Source organism: Culex quinquefasciatus, chromosome 3 (assembly GCF_015732765.1).
Source record: "Culex quinquefasciatus strain JHB chromosome 3, VPISU_Cqui_1.0_pri_paternal, whole genome shotgun sequence".
NCBI classification, from domain to species: domain Eukaryota; kingdom Metazoa; phylum Arthropoda; class Insecta; order Diptera; family Culicidae; genus Culex; species Culex quinquefasciatus.
In genome coordinates this window covers 161,295,142-161,314,027 of record NC_051863.1, presented here as the reverse complement: position 1 = coordinate 161,314,027, position 18,886 = coordinate 161,295,142, and the positions used below count along the sequence as shown (strand labels likewise).

The 18,886-nt window shown below is 37.7% G+C and overlaps 2 protein-coding genes across 2 annotated transcripts; one reads left to right on the top strand and one right to left on the bottom strand.

The window, feature by feature from the left end:
* Positions 1 to 17: 17 nt before the first annotated feature.
* Positions 18 to 2,476, bottom strand: LOC6041106 (nose resistant to fluoxetine protein 6). Its single transcript, XM_038262727.1, has 8 exons — positions 2,279 to 2,476; positions 2,069 to 2,212; positions 1,827 to 2,010; positions 1,671 to 1,769; positions 1,421 to 1,614; positions 811 to 1,355; positions 591 to 741; positions 18 to 536 (listed from the first exon to the last, which is right to left on the bottom strand). The coding sequence occupies exons 1-8, from the start codon at positions 2,450 to 2,452 to the stop codon at positions 75 to 77; spliced, it is 1,953 nt and encodes a 650-aa protein (XP_038118655.1). The 5' UTR covers positions 2,453 to 2,476; the 3' UTR covers positions 18 to 74.
* A 7,895-nt stretch (positions 2,477 to 10,371) lies between these two features.
* On the top strand, positions 10,372 to 18,472 carry LOC6041107 (regulator of hypoxia-inducible factor 1). The gene is made up of 9 exons (XM_038262725.1): positions 10,372 to 10,590; positions 10,669 to 10,812; positions 16,328 to 16,508; positions 16,568 to 16,666; positions 16,736 to 16,929; positions 16,984 to 17,528; positions 17,587 to 17,737; positions 17,792 to 18,249; positions 18,358 to 18,472. Exons 1-9 carry the CDS (start codon positions 10,414 to 10,416, stop codon positions 18,362 to 18,364), a joined length of 1,956 nt encoding a protein of 651 aa, XP_038118653.1. The 5' UTR covers positions 10,372 to 10,413; the 3' UTR covers positions 18,365 to 18,472.
* The last annotated feature ends 414 nt before the right edge of the window (positions 18,473 to 18,886 follow it).

The following is an 18,886-nucleotide window of genomic DNA, read 5'->3' as shown; positions in this document are numbered from 1 at the left end:
ACATTTAATTCCATCATTTAACGTTTGGCGAAACTTTTATTGAAAATCGAACAATAACAACACAATTGAGCATTTCATGCCAATTTGGGCTTACTCTGGTCAACAAATCGATGTTTCAGCAGCAAGCCGAGCGGTTGCTCGATGAGCAGGAATGCGACGAACCCGACGAAGTAGGAAATAACTGCTACGCCCTGCGGTATCCAAAGCAAACTCACCAAGCTCAGCTTGAAGCTCGGTGAGAACATGTTCAGGATGAGCCGAATCACGGGGATGTGCAGCACATACACGTTGTAGGACAGCTTTCCCAAGCTGGTCATCGCCACCGAGCTGAGATGGGCACGAATCTGACCGGGTGGGTTGCGGAAGCATTCGATAAAGCAAACGCACAGTGCGGCTACCCCAACGTTACGATACAGGAAGTTGTGAAGAATGGTTATCCAAGAAGATCGAGGAATCTCGTACTGGTAAAAGATGAACGTTGGGAGGTAAGCTAAAGCCAGCAACGGTAGACAAAGCTTTCTCAATCTGCTATACAACTGTAATTGAAATGAAAATTAGTTATTTTTCATTGTTGTAACCCAATGACTTACTGGATAATCGTCTAAATTAAGTTTGTTATATTTAGTCTGGTGATACACATATCCAACGACGGCTCCAAGCAAATAGCTGTTCATGTTTGAATAACTTGGGAAGTACACGTGGTTGATCCATGAGCTATACATGAAGCTAAATTGAGCTTCACTGAAATAATTCAAATCATGTCTTAATCTTATGCAAAAAATTCAATTATTATCGAAATTATTACTCTACCTTAATTTAAGTGGAAACGCGGATTCCAAACCCATATAGTAAACGATTCCGGTAGGAACGATCAACGCCACGAGTACACTGAACGACAGTAATGCATTCGCTCGCTTGGGGGATTTCCAAAATGCTGACAATAGCAGCAGTGTTGCCAAGAATAGCTGAAAATCAGTCGCCAGGTACCAACCATGAAAATGGCATCGTTCTTCACCGAAAGTTGGAAGATTGTTTACGAACAGCACGTTGGTCCACCACTTTTGCTTGCATCGAACTTGCTCCTGAACGAGCGTTTTGTACCCAACGGGACCCAACTGCACTCCCGGTAAGTTAGCACCCATCATAGTTAACAGCAGACAGAAAAAGTAAACTGGAACAATCCGTATCAACCGCATACGTATCTTGGTCCAAAAGTATCCAGAATTTATGTCGGGTTTCCGCTCAACATCCTGCAACACTGTTGCTGCCAACAATAGACCACTGATGACGAAAAACATCTGCAGAACCACGACCGCCAATGCAAAGACGTCGATCAGCAGGGGGTTCTTCAGTACCTGCGTGAAGGACATACAAGACTTCATTTGAAACTGTTTGAACCCGGGAAAGCCACCAACCAAACCTGCTCGCCGTACTCGGGGTTCGCCACCGGGAAGACACCAGAATACATCGCACAGTGCATGATGATAAGAAAAACACTTGCGTACACTCGGACTCCATCGATGTAACCAAAGTTCCGGTACAGCTCACTCTTGGGCTGTTCCGTCAGGCGACTCCAGTTGCGTCGAACCGAGAAGGATGTCACGACGATATGTCCTAGAGAAAAATACAAAGGAGCTGCTCAAGACCTTTGGAGATTATGTTGAAATTACCTTTTGCATGATCGTGGCCAATCCAGTCTATCACGTTAGCTCCAACGAAAAGACTTGCAAGCGTGAAAACCGTTATATAGAACATGGTCTCCGGCAGATCTGAAACAAACGTTATATTTGGGTTGACAACATAGTTTTGTATATATATCTGAATACCTAAAGTTTTTTCGGATGATTCCAAGTCATCCCGGGTGGTGCAATATTCGATCTCGGAGTATGCATGTTGACTAAGGTTATACTTCAGTTCAAGACGGTTGTTCACGCAAATGTTGATCAACGCACTATAGCGTGGCTTCAAGTTATCGAGGTCCGTGTCGAAAAGGTCTTTCGGGAGGATGTACTGTTGAATCGTTCAAAAATGTTACCTTAAATCAACTTATCAACAGTTTGCAGCTCACCGTGTGATTAATTGGAAATTTAAACTGATACAACCGTTTGTGGTTCTTCGCTGGAACTACCGACAATTCCCGTTGACAGTTATTCACGCAAATGCCCCAATCCAGCAAATTATGTCGAAAGTCACTAACGATCCTTGGCGAGTCCTAAATCAAACACCATTCCCAGTTACTCGAAAAAATCTACCACAGCAATTCCAAATCACTACTTACAAAAGAATCCTGATTCCCTCTGAAAACCACCTTCACAAAGCAGTACACCCCGCTAGGGTCCTCCCGTTGACACCGGAAGAAGTCATCGTAACGATACAACGGAGGAACAATCTGGGAACACTGACCAAGATGGACCAACGCCACCAAAGCCACCAAAACCCCACACTTAACCATAACTTAACGATCTGCTCCGTAAGAAGGTTCCGAACCAACTGGAAGAACCGTCCGGAAGCAGCTTCCTCGTGGCCGTGAGTGGCGTGCACTGAGAACGTTGCCCCCTTGCAGTACTGGTCCAAACTTTGGTCCAGTTTGTGCTGCACCGTGTTTTCAACTCGAGAAATAGCTCAACCAATCACCCACATGGTAAAAACAACTTTTCAAGTGTATGCCCTCAAGGCTATGGGCATCAGTTTTCAAGTTCAATGCAGACCCGGGAACGGGCGCAAAAAGATTAACTGTGAAAGTGAAGTTTTATCCCTCCACGGGAAGCTACGTTCTAGATGTTTCTGGGTAACGGGTGAGTTGCTTTTTATTTTTATTTTTCAAATTGATTATAGATATTTTTTAAATGTAATTTTTGATAAATGAATCATTGAATTAATTGTCGATCTCAGTACGTAGCAATCTGCAATTTCAAAGCAATAATTCTCGGTGTATTTCCACCAATGTAAGCAACCATGGCTGAGGATTTCGTCTAGTTTGGGCTACGAGCATAATACAAATGATCGTAAGTGGACAAACGTCTTCAGCATCGTGCTATCTTTTTGTAAGTAGCAATTTGACGTTTGAAGAAATCTCGATGTCTAAGCAACTAATGGTCCGATTTTCAATGTAAATTTACAAAATTTTCATGAATTTTTCGATCATTTCGAAAACAATATTTTTATTTTTCAAATCAAGACTAACATTTCAAAAGGGCCAAACGTTCAATATTTCACCCTTTTGAAATGTAAGTCTTGATTTAGAAATTTTGATAATATTGTTTTCGAACAGATCGGAAAATTTCATATTTTAACATTGTAAATCGGACCATTAGTTGCTGAGATATCGACGTTGGAGCAATTCTCTACCAAAAACGGAAATGGATTTTATTTGTATTTTTTTTATTTTTCTCAAACTTTATGGGGGCCTTCCCTATGACCAAAGAAGCTATTTTGTGTCATTGGTTCACCCATACAAGTCTCCGTACAATTTTGGCAGCTGTCCATACAAAAATTGTACGTAAATATTCGAATAACTGTAACTTTTTAATGAATTTTGTGATCAATTTTGTGTCTTCGGCAAAGTTGTAGGTATTGTTGAGGACTTTTGAGAAAAAATAGGTACACGGAAAAAATTGCCAATTTTTTTATTAACAATCACCATCAATCATTCAATTCACAAAAAGTCAATTTCCCAAAATATGTATTTTTTTATTTTCGAAATTTTTTGATATGTTTTAGAGGACAAAACCCGCAACTTGGTTAAAAAAATTTCCGCCGAGTTATAAATTTTTGAAAAAATTGTGATTTTTGGGAAAAATTTAAATTTTATGCAAAAAAAAAATTTACGCAATTTTTAAATGTGAAATTGAATTTCCAATCGAAAAGTACTTTACAGATTCTTTACAGGCTCTGTTTTCTAGATATAGCAACCGTTAGTTTGATTTTAGCGAAATATTTGCAGTTTTTCAATTTTTAAAAATAGTGACCATAAGTGACCATTTCTATTTTTTTTTTAGTATTCAGAAAATTTGTCTAAGAGACATTGAAGATTGGACCTCGGGTTGCTGAGATAGAGCCGCTTTAAGAAAAAGAAACACGAAAATTGAAGTTTTCTTAATCTCACCAAAATAACCCACCATTTTCTAATGACGATATCTCAGCAACTAATGGTCCGATTTTGAATGTTAAAACATGAAACATACGTGAAATTTTCCGATCTTTTCGAAAAAAAAATTAAAAAAATAAATAAATCAGGACTAACATTTTAAAAGGGCCAGACATTGAATATTACACCCATTTAAAATGTTAGTCCTGATTTATTTATTTTTTTAACACGAATGTTTCATGTTTTAACATTCAAAATCAGACCATTAGTTGCTGAGATATCGACATTAGAAAATGGTGGGCTGTTTGGGTGAGACTTGGAAAACTTCAATTTTCGTGATTTTTTTTTTGTTTAAGCCGCTGTACCTCTGGTTGTCCAATCTTCAATGTCTCTTGGACAATTTTATAGCAAATTTTCTGAACTCTAAAAAAAAAATTTTTTGAAACGGTCATTCATGGTCACTATTTTTTAAAAATCGAAAAACTGCAAATATTTCGCTAAAATCAAACTTTCAGTTGCTATATCTTGAAAACAGAGCCTTTTATCAAAAAATCTGTAAGGTACTTTTCGATTGGAAATTCAATTTTACATTTAAAATTTACGTCCAATTTGTTTTTCCATGAATTTCAATTTTCCAAAAATCACTATTTTTTCAAAAAATCATAAAAAAAAAATCATAATTTTTTCCCGTGTACCTATTTTTTTCTCAAAGTCCTCAACAATACCTAAAACTTTGCCGAAGACACCAAATTGGTCAGAAAATTCATTCAAAAGTTACAGATATTCGAATATTTACGTACCATTTTTGTATGGACAGCTGCCAAAATTGTATGGAGACTTGTATGGGCAAACTTATGATGCAAAATGGCTTCTTTGGGCGTACCGAAGGCACCAAACAAGTTTCAGCCGAATTAAAAAATACAAAAAATAAAATTGCAAAAAAGACCTATAGAGAATTGTTCTTTGCTTACATCAGGGGTAATGTAAAATGGCCCTTTGACCCATCTGTAAAGTGATTTTATAATTCCTTAAAATTAAGGTTTAATTAAAACTTTTTTGGGAACATTTATTGATTTTTTTGTAAATATAAAGGTGACTTATCCATGCTTTGATCTAGATTATACGACACAAATATTGGGGATTCGAACTCATGATACATGAATAATGAATTAAATTGACTTACATCTGATTAAGAAGACCAACATCTTATCAAATGTTGTTGAAATTGAAGGAAAAAAAATCCATTTCCAAATGAGAGGGCAAAAAAAACCAAAATTTAATGGAAACCATTTAAAGCGTTTTTTTTTACAAACAATTGAAATGCAATTGAAAATATTATTATCATTTAAGGGACCATCTATGAACCACGTGGACGCTTTAGATTGTCCACGCTCCATACAATTTTTTTTGTGTGGACAATTGTCCGCGACGGGAAGGGGGGGGGGGGAGGGTTGAGATTTCCATAAAAGTGTCCACGTGGTTTATGGATGGTCCCTAAATATTGAATCCTTTTGATGAAAGTACAAATGCACTCAATCAAAAACCTTTATTTTCATTTTGTCAGTATTAGTGAAATTGTGATTGTCTTCATCCACATTACCTATCGAGCTTAAACAGTCCGTTGTAAACAAAACTTCTGACAGAAATATTTACACTTTTATGACCTGTTGCATATAAATTGAAAAAAAAATGGATAATATTTTTTTGCAATTTTTTGGATTCATTGATTTAAAAAAAACTGAACCAATTGATTGCTTATTTCATTAAAACTGTTGGAAAATATCATGTTTTGAAATCCAATTTTTTAATGTCAAATATGTAAAAAATACCTACATGTATTTGTAAAAACAAGCATCTTAAAATAAATGTTTTTTTTTTTTAAATTTCATAAATTGTTCAAACTTTTTCTTTTCAAATTGTCTATTTTTTACATTTGGCCGGCAGGCTCACGAAAGCTTCAAATTTGGCCCGCCATTCAAAAACTTTGGGCACCCCTGGTTTACAGGAAGTCCAAATCTATCATGCCCTAACAAAATTGAAGCGATTACGGACATCAACTTTTCAAAATGTCGAGTTGTGTTGCTATTGAAAACCAAACCAATTTTATTTCAGTCAGATCTTTTAGCTCTTATCAAAAACAAATTTGCATGATGAACTAACTAGTCATAGCTGGATCAACAAACCCAAGTCTAATCAAGTTTCCTTTGCAATGAACCTGATGAATGAAACAAATGTAAACATGGTTAGGGCACAACCCCTATTACACTTGACCTATTTTAAAAAAAAGAGTTGTGTCTTAACACACTTCAAATTTTTGTTTTGAATGTCATTCTAGTTATTCCATAAACTCAAAAGACACTCAACTCAACACAAATATCCGTGACGTCATGACAACGAACTTGGCATCGTAACATTTCATGTTTATTTACTGTGCATACAAACCCTCTCTCGAAGCTTCCTCTGGTTCACGTATCAACAGTGTAATTAATTTGCATTTCCACCTGAAGCTGAGTGGTGGACGAGAGTGGTGCATTCCTTGAAGAGATTCTTTATAAACTTTTTGAAAAGAAAAAGAAAATTCAGATTTACTCGTCTTATATGCTGATTGTATCGAGGTGCTCCGAATTGGATGAAATCAAGGATGAAACATTCAACATCAAGTACCTAATTTGAAACAAAGCTAGCTACCTAGATCATACAATTTTGTTGACAAATATGTGGCGCTATTCTAGGCGTCCGAGGTCAAACACGAAAGAAGATTTTAAAAAGAAACGTGTTTGCAAGACAACACTTCGCCCAGGTTCGCTTTGAATGACTGGGTTTGGTAATGCGAATGAACTTAAAATTTATCAACACAAAAAAAATGTGTTTGCGGTTAATTAACACCATCATTTAAGAAAACAACTACCAAAACTGATTCGAATGGAAAAAGAATCTTAGGATATTTAAAAAAAATGCAGGGGGTTTACAAAATCTTGTCAGACTGGTCTCTAATCCGTCATTATTCGGCACGGTATGGAGGAAGCAAAATATTATAAATCGAGAACACCCATGGATGATTTATACATAGAAAGTTGTATTTCACCTTCCTTATTAAGAATGTGTTCGATTCAAAATATTCTATCGGTGAAAATTGCGTTTTTCAGAAAAAATGTGGTTTCCCGTATAAAGTACCATGAAAGGAGGCGCAAGTAAATTCTAATTATTTTTTTAATTAGCCTTATTATATGTCGTGTTTCAACATGTTTTATATTTCTTTTACTTTTGATTAATATAAACTATCAAAAAAAGATTACCGGAGCGTTTGGTACGGTATGTCCACGCATCCTTTCTCCCTTGTAGATTCTGAGAAATGTGATCCATTCTCAGAATCCTCTCTGCGGTAAACACAACGTAGTAGGGCTGGCCACTTTAATTTTTGCAACACATTTTCGAGTGTTCTCGGATGTACTGCAATTATTAATAATGACAAGAAAAGTGCTTGGGGCGTAATCTAATCACAAGACTTTCCAGCATGCTTTCATCGGACTGGCTGCGTTTGTGTTAGATTAGATTAGATTCGATATAAACTATCAAAAAAATATTTTTTAATCAATTTTTATTTATTTAGTACCAGGCGTCTTCATTAGTATGAAAAAACATTTTTTTCGCAACTTTCGCAATTTTCACTGATAGAATATTTTAAATCGATCAGATTCTTAATCAGGAAGGTGAAACAAAACTTTCTATGTATAAATCTCCCATGGGTGTTCTCGATTTAAACTATTATTCTTCATCATTCATGTAAAAAAAGTCTTTAAAACCACAGAATTGTTCGAAAATATCAAATTTCTAAAAACATTTCTGATTCATTTCAAACAACCATGCGGGGCAATATGCACCGCAACATTGGGGCAAAATGCACCGGGTAAAAGCAGTTTTCACTAGTCACCACTAGATGACACCGCTGTTTTTACAAATTTTGTCCCGACTACGCTTTTTGCAGAAAATTCAATTAAAAATGCATTGTTTGATGTTTTTGGACTCATTTATCTACAGAATAATGAAGGTTATGACAAGAACTATATACCTCAACACTTACAGAATCAATAAATGCTTTTTATATTGTAAAAAAATCATAATGAAAGTTCAATGAAATTAGATGAAAACACAACATTTTAAAGTTTTAACTTAAGCTGTTTTTATAATGTGATGCTCAAATTTTTCCAGCACGGTTTAGCAATGTTTAGCTTCCAATTTCTTTGATTGTTTCCCCGGAAAATTCTTCCAAATATCGAGAAAAGCAGGGGGTGCATTTTGCCCCGGGGGTGCATATTACCCCCTCTCCCCCCTATAATATTTTGCTTCATCCATACCGAGTCGGAGTTTGAGAAAATACCGTCGTCAGGGGTGACTTTGATAGGATTTCAATTTGTTTTTGGAATATTTTCCAACAAGTAAGGTTTTTCTCAAAATTATTATTTTTAAAACATGTACTGGGGTAGGCCACCCAAAGTCCATGCACTATTTGGAAAAAAATGTTTTTTCAATAGTGTTTAGAAATATAGTTACGTTGAACATTCCTAGTTCTAATTCCGGGGTGACTTTGATAGTCATAGTTTTTCTTGTTAAAATCATATTTAAGATGTTCAAACTTTATTTGTACGTTAAATGTAGCATCACTAAAGTAGCTGCTATAGTTTAAAAAAAAACAAAGGTTATATTTAGTAAACTTAGTTAATAAGCTTTTTAACAAAATACATATAAATTTTAGGTAAAATTGTTGAAAAGTCGGAATTTTGCTTGAAATTTGTTAAAATTAGTTTTGTTTGAAAAATTATCGATTTATATTGCATTTTATACTGAATTCGAAGCACGAATCACAAGTTTTCACATTTTACATGCAATTTATTCAACTGAAATTGCATAAAAATTTCGAGATTTTTTTAAATTGTATTTCAAAACCACATATTATTTATTATTTACAAACTTATTTAACCTTCACCTAGTGGAAAATTGTTCAAAGAATCCGAAAATGCATTCCGTTTTCCGATTCAAAATCATGTTCATTGAGAAAATCATGACACTTTGAGAAGTTTAAAATAACGAGTTTCACCAACATTTTCTTAACTATAGTTAAGTAACTTTTTAAACTTTTCAAAATGTTATGAAAAGTTCTTCTTGAGGTACTTTGAACACTTCTCTATCACGGTCAGTACGATTCTAAGCCATTTCGTACGTATTTTAATTGTAGGGGAAATTTTCGTATCTTTGGCAGGTTAAGCACTCGCTCCTACCTCCATCCAATTTGCTGATTTTCACTATTTAAACAACTAATTTTGCAAAACTTTTGATAGAAACTTGCATGCTCACTTCTTATTGAGCTATTTATCACTCGAGTTCAGTTGAAAACGCTTTTAATTAACTTTAATTGAATGTCAAAGTTCTGACCTGCCAACATTAGAGGCACGCTGGAATTAGTTGCTGTTCCCCTACTCTTCATTTTGCGGAAAAATCGCAAACCTATCAAAGTCACCCCGTTTTACGGTACCGTCATCAGGGGTGACATTGGGTCCCGGGGGTGAGATTGGGTCATACAAAAATGCTGAAATTAGTTTATTATCAACAATTTCACAAAAAATGCTTTGTGGACCAGAAGATTTCTAAACATTTCAATGGTCGCTATATCTAGAGGCATTTTTTTTAGCTATCAATGAGCCTCAAAGCATTGATACCGTCATCTGGGGCGAATCGGGACTACAGTCTAAATAGGGACAGCAGGGTTTAGAGCACATAAAAGCTTAAAATTTGAACATCGATGCCCTATTTTTGTTGATCTGTGTATGTTCTATTCGAAAACAATCAAAAACATCCAAATAGTGTGCAGTAACAAGGGTAAAACAACTGTCCCAATTCGCCCTATGTGTTCCATTTCACCCCAGATGACGGTGGGTCAACTCTAGATGCTCCATGAAAACAAATGCATTTTCCGTTCAAGACAAGGTGGTCAAAATTCATTTAATGTTGTTGTCAATTTAATTTTAAAAATATATTTTTTTAATTGTTGAAATAAAAATAAAAATTGATTTCAAAATAAAGTAAAAAAATGTTACTTAATAACACCACCCTAGTACCCGCACCTTTGTAGATAGTTTGTCGCGTTCCTCTCGCGAGTCGGTTGCTTTTGTCACCGGCAACGGGTTCAAGCAATGATTAGCCGGCTGTTTGAGATTCATACAAACCTCTTTACCGTTTCCCTTGATCCAGCGTTAGAGCTAGGCGTTAGAACTCTCGTTCTCGCGGGTCTAGTTTGAGTGTAACATCCGTTGCGATCGGTTCCCTTCGATATGGTGTCCGCGTGGGCTTTCGCGCCTTTTGTGCTGGCTTTGGTCCATTTTGGGCAGTGCTCTCCGATTGTTCCTCCGTTGTATCGGTACGAAGATTATACCAAGTGTCGCCAGGATGACAAGATTGGAGCTTATTGCTTCGTGAAAGTGGTCTTCCAAGAGGATCGGGATCCTTTTGTGAGTTGAAATTAACATTTTAGCTTAATCCTCAAATCATTGAAAAATTTGTGCCTTCCAAACATAATAATAAAATAGGACACACCAAGGATTGTGGCCGAATTTCGACACAGTCTGCTGGACTGGGGAATTTGCGTGGCGGATTGTGAGCGAGAAATGAGCAGCTTGACGCAGGAACAGCGCCACCGGTTGTTCCAGCCCAGGTTCCAGATCAACCATACGGTAAGTTATGCCAACGCAAGCGATGGCTTTTAAGTGGATGTTAATTGACGGTCTAGTCTTGCGTTGCGATCATTCCGGTGCTCCATATTGGAGATTGCGGCGGAACTAGTTCTTGGGGGATAATTGCACGCTCTGTGGGAGAATTAAACGCACATGCAGTATGCAGTTACAGCGATTTACCTGGATGTTGTAATTTCTAAGGCTTTTCATGAATGAGAGTAATTTGAATTCTCGTGTGCAGGATTTCTAAGAATTTGTACTAAAATATTGTTCATTTTTTACAATCCAGTGTGAGATATGTTTAATCTGTGTATCAGAGAAATATTCAATGAGAAGCTTTCCACTGTATCTAATTAATATAAATTAATTAAGATTGCAGAACAAATCGCGTTACGTATTGTTGATTCCTATTGAAGCCGTTATTTGAATGCTACTTGATAACTACACATGAAATTCGACTTATTTAGTTATTATTTCAGATTGAAAATACCAGTTCAACTGATTCTTAGTGGAAGTACATCAGATTTGAATGTTTTTTTTTCTATTATAAATGTGAATTTTAAATGATTTTCATTTTCATAAAGTACCAATAATAACATCACTTAAATGTGTTTTCGGGGAAACAGGAAATTTTCAACAAATTTCCCGAGTAGTTTGAAATTTAACAAAAAAATATTCTGATCCTGTTTCTGATTAATATTTTGCAACTGCAACTTTAATGGTCAAAATGAGTGGAAGGATCAATTAATGGTGAATGCTTTTAAAATATCATAAAACTTTAAGAAAATATTACACATTTTTTTTCTGTCTTTCAAAACAAAACATTATTAGTACTTTTTGTTGAGAAATATTTTTCAAATCAAAGTGTTTGAATAGTGAAAATTTATGCTCCACAACAATAAAATTGCTTTTAAATTTGTCTAAGTGACGATAAAGTTGAAATGCAAAAAAAATCATGCAGAAATAATGTTTTTCATGGCTAATTACTTATTTCAGAACAAGTATTTTCAACTTGTCAATCAATATATAATCATTGAATTATCCTCAAAAATCTTATTGCGCTATTTAACACGAAACACTATTTCATGAAATCAAAACAGCCGAGCTCCTGTGGTCTAATGGTTACAGGTTTCGCTTTATGAGCGGAAGGTCGTGGTTTCAAACCCACATGGCTCGGCACATCCTTTCCCCTGTACTCTTCACATGTATAATAGGGTGTTTCATCCAAACAAAAAAGTTCTCAGAATCAGGCAAACCGAGGTTCCCCTAGTAGAGGATACCCATAGGGACTCTCATGCCAAATATCAGCCCATTTGGTTGAGAATTGGCCTGTCCCCAGCGGTTCAAAGATTACATGTAAATTACTATGGGATTTTTATGCTTTTCGTTTAATCGTTCCTACAGGTCTGGGGACAACATGGATTCACTCGGAATAAAGACAGGTGTGTAGGGAATGGTCCAATGAACAAATTCCAGAAGGAATTATGGTTGTCCATTCTGTCCCCAAGGTGCGCATTGGATCGACGTCCGGTGTCTCCAGAATCAACGATTCACCCTTCAAATGTACGCATTGGCCTTAGTATGCTATGACGGCTAGCTGGAAATTACGACGCCCCATGTCAGACGGTGAACACGTGGAGAAGCATTCACTCTAGTTTTGGCTCAGAAACATGCTTTAAGGTAATAAAATTATAATTTTTGATGTTCCTGTAACAATTTGAACTATGATTTTGTACTAATAATGCAATCGATGCTTCTCCACGTGTTCACCGTCTGACATGGGGCGTCGTAATTTCCAGCTAACCGTCATAGCATACTAAGGCCAATGCGTACATTTGAAGGGTGAATCGTTGATTCTGGAGACACCGGACGTCGATCCAATGCGCACCTTGGGGACAGAATGGACAACCATAATTCCTTCTGGAATTTGTTCATTGACCATTCCCTACACACCTGTCTTTATTCCGAGTGAATCCATGTTGTCCCCAGACCTGTAGGAACGATTAAACGAAAAGCATAAAAATCCCATAGTAATTTACATGTAAACTTTGAACCGCTGGGGACAGGCCAATTCTCAACCAAATGGGCTGATATTTGGCATGAGAGTCCCTATGGGTATCCTCTACTAGGGGAACCTCGGTTTGCCTGATTCTGAGAACTTTTTTGTTTGGATGAAACACCCTAATGTATAAGGACCAACTGTTCTCTGTATAATGGCCCTGCAGAGCTCCACGGCCCGATCGCAAAAAGTGCTTTGAAGGGACGAGTTTTTCAGAAACCAGAATTTAAGGGCTAGCTGGGTATAAGTAAACGTAAAATGTGCACTTCGGTTCTAGCGATACATTTGGAAAGTACAGAGTGGAAAAGGCAGAGCCAAAGAGGATCGAAAAAACATTCAAACCTCTTCGGCGGCGAAGTTACGGCAGTGGATCGCTCGACACACTCGCTCAACAATAGCGTGTGTGCGTGTCCCATCTGCCTAATAACAGAAGAAGCCTTTGTGATTCTATAAATAGAATTGCAAGTCCGCAATAGATCTAATTCCTGGTCGCAGTGGATAGTGGCATCGAACAAAAAAAAAAAAATCAAAACTCAAAGTTTTACATTATTTGAAGCGAGTTTTTGGGATATGGTTGCATTCTTTGGGAAAATTTCATATGATACGAAGTTGTTTTTTAATGATAATTCATGGATCCATTTATGATATGATTATAGTTATATGGTTATTTGGCTTAATGAATAAATTAGATTAAAATAATTATCATAGTGTAAAAGTGGTTGAAATTCAACAATATTTTTTCATATTTAAAATTTCTAACTTCAAACAGTTATTTCTCGAATACTTTTGAACAATTTTTTCTTGAACAACCCTTTTTGAAAAATTTAATTTGATCAATGCAATGTTCATCCATGTTGGTGAATATCTTATTTTCAAATGATATAACAAAAAAAAAATCGTTAAAATAGGTTGTCGAAAATAAAATAGGTGATATTCATTCCATAATAGTGCAATTTTCATTGCACAACATACAAGCAAACAATATTCCTAGTTGTGAATGAATATTATCTGAATTAAATCTTGACATGAAATTTACAGACAAGCTGATTCGTTCAATATGAACAGCAGATTGAAATGAATTAAATCAAATCCTGTTCTCTTATAATATTATATTTTGCATGATTTCAAAACATTGGTGCTGAAAAGGTAGGAAAATGTATACTTCCGCTTGTATATCGGGAATTCCCGGAAAATTTACGAATTTCCCGGGAAACGGGAAATTTTTTTCCGGGAAATCCCGGGATTTTTTTTTCCTGGACGGGAAATTGGACGCTTAAACATTAAACGCTCAAAATATTGCAAATTTTTAATGATTGTTATTTTTATAGTAACAATAATTATATTTTTTAAACGTATGTTGTTAAACATTTCAACACTGGAGCGGCCGTGGCTGACTGGTTACGGTGTTCGCTTTGTAAGCGAATGGTCCTGGGTTCGATTCCCATCTGCTCCCAACGAGAAAGTATAGGAAATATAAATCTTGAAACTCTGAACATGAACGAAAAATCAAAGTCGCTCGAGTCGGGGTTCGATCCCCCGTCCTTTGGATTGGTAAGCAAAAATGCTAACCACTAGGCCATCACGGCTTGGTGAGCGACGTCTGGAATTAGGAATACTGTTACTATCAAACTATATACGCGCTGGGTCCTTGTCCATTTCACAAGGGTTCGGAAGTTCTAAATAACGTTTGAACCCGATTGGTGCAAACGTTCTTCAGGGCGGGGCTTGTCGACAAAGCTGAAGTACCTCGCGCTCGGCTAGCCAGCGTAGAAATGGGTCACCGAAGCTCGGCAGAGCTAACACCTTCCAAATGCCTATGCGAGTTATTTGCATGTATAGAATGTAGATCTAAAAATACATGGAAACAACTCAATTTGTAAGAAGCGGCCGCGTGGTCCCGTTTGGTTGGTTGCACACACACATGCACACACACACATGTTGTTAAACATTTCAACACTTTATTCGTGGTTCCCATTTACATGAACGCTTGTTCACGATTTTGGGAACTCTTTTTTCTCCGTGTAACAACTTTTCAATTGATATTTTTTCGAGGTTTTTTGGAAATTATGTTTGAAATAAAATGGGTAAATTTGGTTCCTGGAGCACCAAAACTTCTTAGCATGGTGCTCCTAACGATTTATTGCTCTAACAGGAAAAAAGATTCAGAGCCGTATTGTTGTTTGAACATTCGTGCTCAAACTCAATCCATTTCAACGAATCATCTTCGCGGTTAACTTTACGCAGTTGGTCTGGTCGCTTTAACGTCTGCGTTGTTTCAAAACAATATGTAATGCATAGGGGCACTGCAAATGTTAATAATGAAAAGAGTTTGCTAGGCGTTAATCAACCTAAGGCATCAGGATGCCCTCCAAAGACTGGCTGCGCTATGGTTTGATTAGATTAGATTAGAAACAAAATGGGTGAATTTTGCGAGCATTTTAGGACATGATGCCCTAGTTGTACTAGTTGAGCTTGATTGTTTTCGGCAGAACCTGGCGCTTTGACTTTGAATTTCAAACGGGAAGAACTCGAAGAATAAGCTGAAGTTGAAGTTACATTTAATGTTGGAGTAATATTGTAAGGGTCATCAAAATGCACCAACCCAGCATAACATGCTTAGACTTTCCGTGACTTTTCCCAGGCAAATATTTTTTTCTAAAAAATCCAAGTTTTCCCTGACTATTCCAGAAATCGACACCATGTTTTTGCTCGAATCATTTATTTTATAATTTGTAAAAAAAAAGTAAATCTTTCACAGTTCCTGAGGGAAACACCCTTGCAGAGTATCGGGGCCGGTATTTACAAAGCGGATTCAGTGGCAGTTTCATTCTCAATTTAATGTTAACATGTTAGGGTTAATGTTAACATTCCATAGGTCGCCTCCCTAAGGTGTCGTGATAAGGTCCAGTTTGTGACGATACACTACCTTCCCTTTACTAAGCAATCGATTCCAGAAGGGAAAAGATCACCAGTTGTGTTTGTCCGAGCCGGGATTTGAACCCCGATCTACCGCTTACGAGGCGGAAGCGTTAATTTTATAATTTGGCTTATTGTTTAAGTTTAAAATCAGTTTCAATCAGTTTTCAGACTTAAATTCAAGTCAATAATTTAACGAGAACCAAGTTTGACAGTGAAAGTTTTTCGAACGCATTTGCCAAATGAGGCAGTATACGTCGTAATCTGTGAACAAGAGCCACTCGACAATGCACATGAAATGTTCATCATCCGCGGATGTCAACAAGGTTAAGAGAACCTTTTTGCTTGCCTGTGCTAATGATACTATGATTAAGAGACTTTACCTACGACACGTGTCGCTTTAGTAAACATGATTTGATATGATTGGCTTTAATTAAGTTTTATTCACTGACAGTTTGGGTATCTTAAAAGAAGACATGAAATTATTTGATGTTGGAAACACGATCTGCATAAGGTTTTAACAAGGATTCCCCGTTACAGTATATTCTACCGAACCATTGGGGTCAATACCTGGAATCGTACAAAGATCGATACGGCGAACTGATCAACGTTTGCGTCAATAACCGCCTGGAACGGAACTACAACGTTCACCGGCATGCATACTCCGAGATCGAGTACTGCACCTCCAAAGACGAGCTGGGAATGTCCAAGAGGAATCCAGGTAAACGACATTCCACTCGATCAAACAACAAGTACACTTCATCAACCTTGCATTTCCAGACTGGCTAATGATCACTTTCTACGCAATCGTGCTAACGTTGATCGTCCTCATGGTCGGCGCCAACGTCGTTGACTGGCTGGGTCATGATCAGGTCAAAGGTAATCGCTCATTAAGTTGTCACCAGTTCTGATCTTAACAAATGAATGACGTGATCTGTACCGTTCTAGAACACATCGTTGTGTCATCGTTCTCGGTGCGCCGCAACTGGGATCGGCTGACGGAGCAACCGACGAGTGAACTGTACCGGGAGTTTGGTTACATTGACGGACTTCGAGTGTTTACGAGTGTGTTTGTGCTGGGCATACACTGTTTGATGATCGCAGGTATTATTCCGTTGAGCAACCCAGAGTACACTGAAGAGGTGGGTAAGATATTAAAGGACTAAGAATAAATGCTAACAACATCTCAATTGCAGGTTCTGAAGAATCCGTTCCTTGTAGATCTCTGTACGATCTGTATTGTTACCGTCCAGATCTTTTTTGCCATTAGTGGGGTTCTGTTGACAACAACGGTTCTCAAAGACATTGATCGCAAGCCACAGTTGGAATCGATCTACTTTTGGGAAAAGATCAAAAACCGTTTGATTAGAATTGTTCCGGTGTACTACTTCTTCCTGTTGGTATCGATCGTTGGCGATGAGTTACCAGGAGTTGAAATGGGGACAGTTGGCTACAAAACGCTTATCCAGGAGCAGGGTCGATGCCGAAAGAAGTGGTGGACTAACGTGCTGTTTGTGAGTAACTTGCCACCATTCGGCGAAGAGCGATGCAGTCTGCAGGGCTGGTACCTGGCGGCTGATCAACAGCTGTTCCTCGTAACGTTACTGCTTATGGCGGCATTTTGGAAGTTCCCAAAACATGCTGGTGCCTTGATGTGGTCATGTGTAGCTATTGCGTTGGCCATTCCAGCCGGGATTGTGTACTTTTATGAGCTGGAGTCTTCATTGCCAGTCAGGCTAAGGTACTGCTGGCATAGTTGCTTAAAACTAAACGAATAACCGGTAACTTGAACTTTTCAGCGATCTTCAGTTTCTGTTCATGTACCAAGCGTGGTTCAACCACCTGTACATGCCAGGCTATTCAAACATGAACAGTTACATGGCAGGAGTGGTCGTTGGATATCTGTATCACCAACATAAGCATAACAAGCTGGATTTGGACAATTCCATGGTTAGTTCTTTCGATCAACACTAGTATCTTTAAATGACCCCCATTGAATTCCAGCTGTACACCATCTTGAAAAAAGCTCGTCTACCCCTGCTAGCCCTAGCGTACCTTCCGACGTTCATCTTCTACCGCTACGAGATTCCTCGCTCCTCTTGGCTCACCATGACACACACCATCCTGTACCGAAACGTTGGTGTCATCGCCGGGTGCGTAAGCTTCATCGAGTGCTTCCGAAATCCCCCGGGTCCCGTTCGACAGTTTTTAACCTCCAAATCAATGACCAGCCTGGGCAAACTGTCCTACAGTGTTTACGTGCTGCACGTGCCCGTAACGCGGCTCGTGCTGAACTGGTTCCCCCAGATGATCGAGCTGAAGCTGCTGGACCTGGTGTGGATGCTGACAGTGTTGGGTGGTTCTTCCTATCTGGTCGGCGTCATCGTGTACTTTTGCATCGAGCAACCGGTTAGTTTGGTGCTGAAGCACTACTTGCCGGACAAACGGAGGGGGAAGGCCGAGTAAGTTGAACAATGAGTGGGGAACGGGTGCTTGTAGAATAGTTTAGAGCGAATAAATAGTTATCTAGTTTGGACATGGTAGTAAACCGCACTTTCTTCTACTTTTAGATGTTAATTTTACCATCAGAATTTGTAATCGAACCGTTGAGTCAGATGCTAAGAACGATGTTCTACTATACTGAGAGTGGAAATAAAAGCCTCGAGCATTTGCTTGAAACTCATACATTCTTTTGATAAAAATTTGCGTTTTGTTTAATTATCTTGGCAAGAGTTTTTGAGAATCATTATGAATAGTACATTTAATATATTTGAAGGAGTTTATTTTTGACATTTCAATGCCTCCGTGCTCTCTTATGCTAACTAGATAGGAAAACTAGCAAGCATAATAAAAAAGAGCACAGTTGCATCGATTTACCTAATGAGTGCATTGTAAACATGAAGATTTTATGTTGACTTGGTCCTTATTCTGATTGCCTGTCACAACCCAGTGAGAAATGTAGTGCCGATGCCGATCTGATCATCCCAATAACTAACTCTATATCGTAGTACACTTTTTAGAAAGGCGAAGTCAAACATAACTAAAACGATTGTTTATAGGTATCCAACGTTAGACCCTTTTCCATTGCTGCAATATTAT

Bases quoted from the DNA above. Each gene is read 5' to 3' on its own strand.
- LOC6041106 (XM_038262727.1), bottom strand. From the start codon at position 2,452: ATGGTTAAGTGTGGGGTTTTGGTGGCTTTGGTGGCGTTGGTCCATCTT. The intron at 2,011-2,068 runs GTGAGCTGCAAA...ACGATTCAACAG, and splicing joins AATTTCCAATTAATCACACG to TACATCCTCCCGAAAGACCT. The intron at 537-590 runs GTAAGTCATTGG...TTTCAATTACAG, and splicing joins TTAATTTAGACGATTATCCA to TTGTATAGCAGATTGAGAAA.
- LOC6041107 (XM_038262725.1), top strand. From the start codon at position 10,414: ATGGTGTCCGCGTGGGCTTTCGCGCCTTTTGTGCTGGCTTTGGTCCAT. The intron at 16,509-16,567 runs GTAAACGACATT...TTGCATTTCCAG, and splicing joins AATGTCCAAGAGGAATCCAG to ACTGGCTAATGATCACTTTC. The intron at 16,930-16,983 runs GTGGGTAAGATA...TCTCAATTGCAG, and splicing joins ACCCAGAGTACACTGAAGAG to GTTCTGAAGAATCCGTTCCT.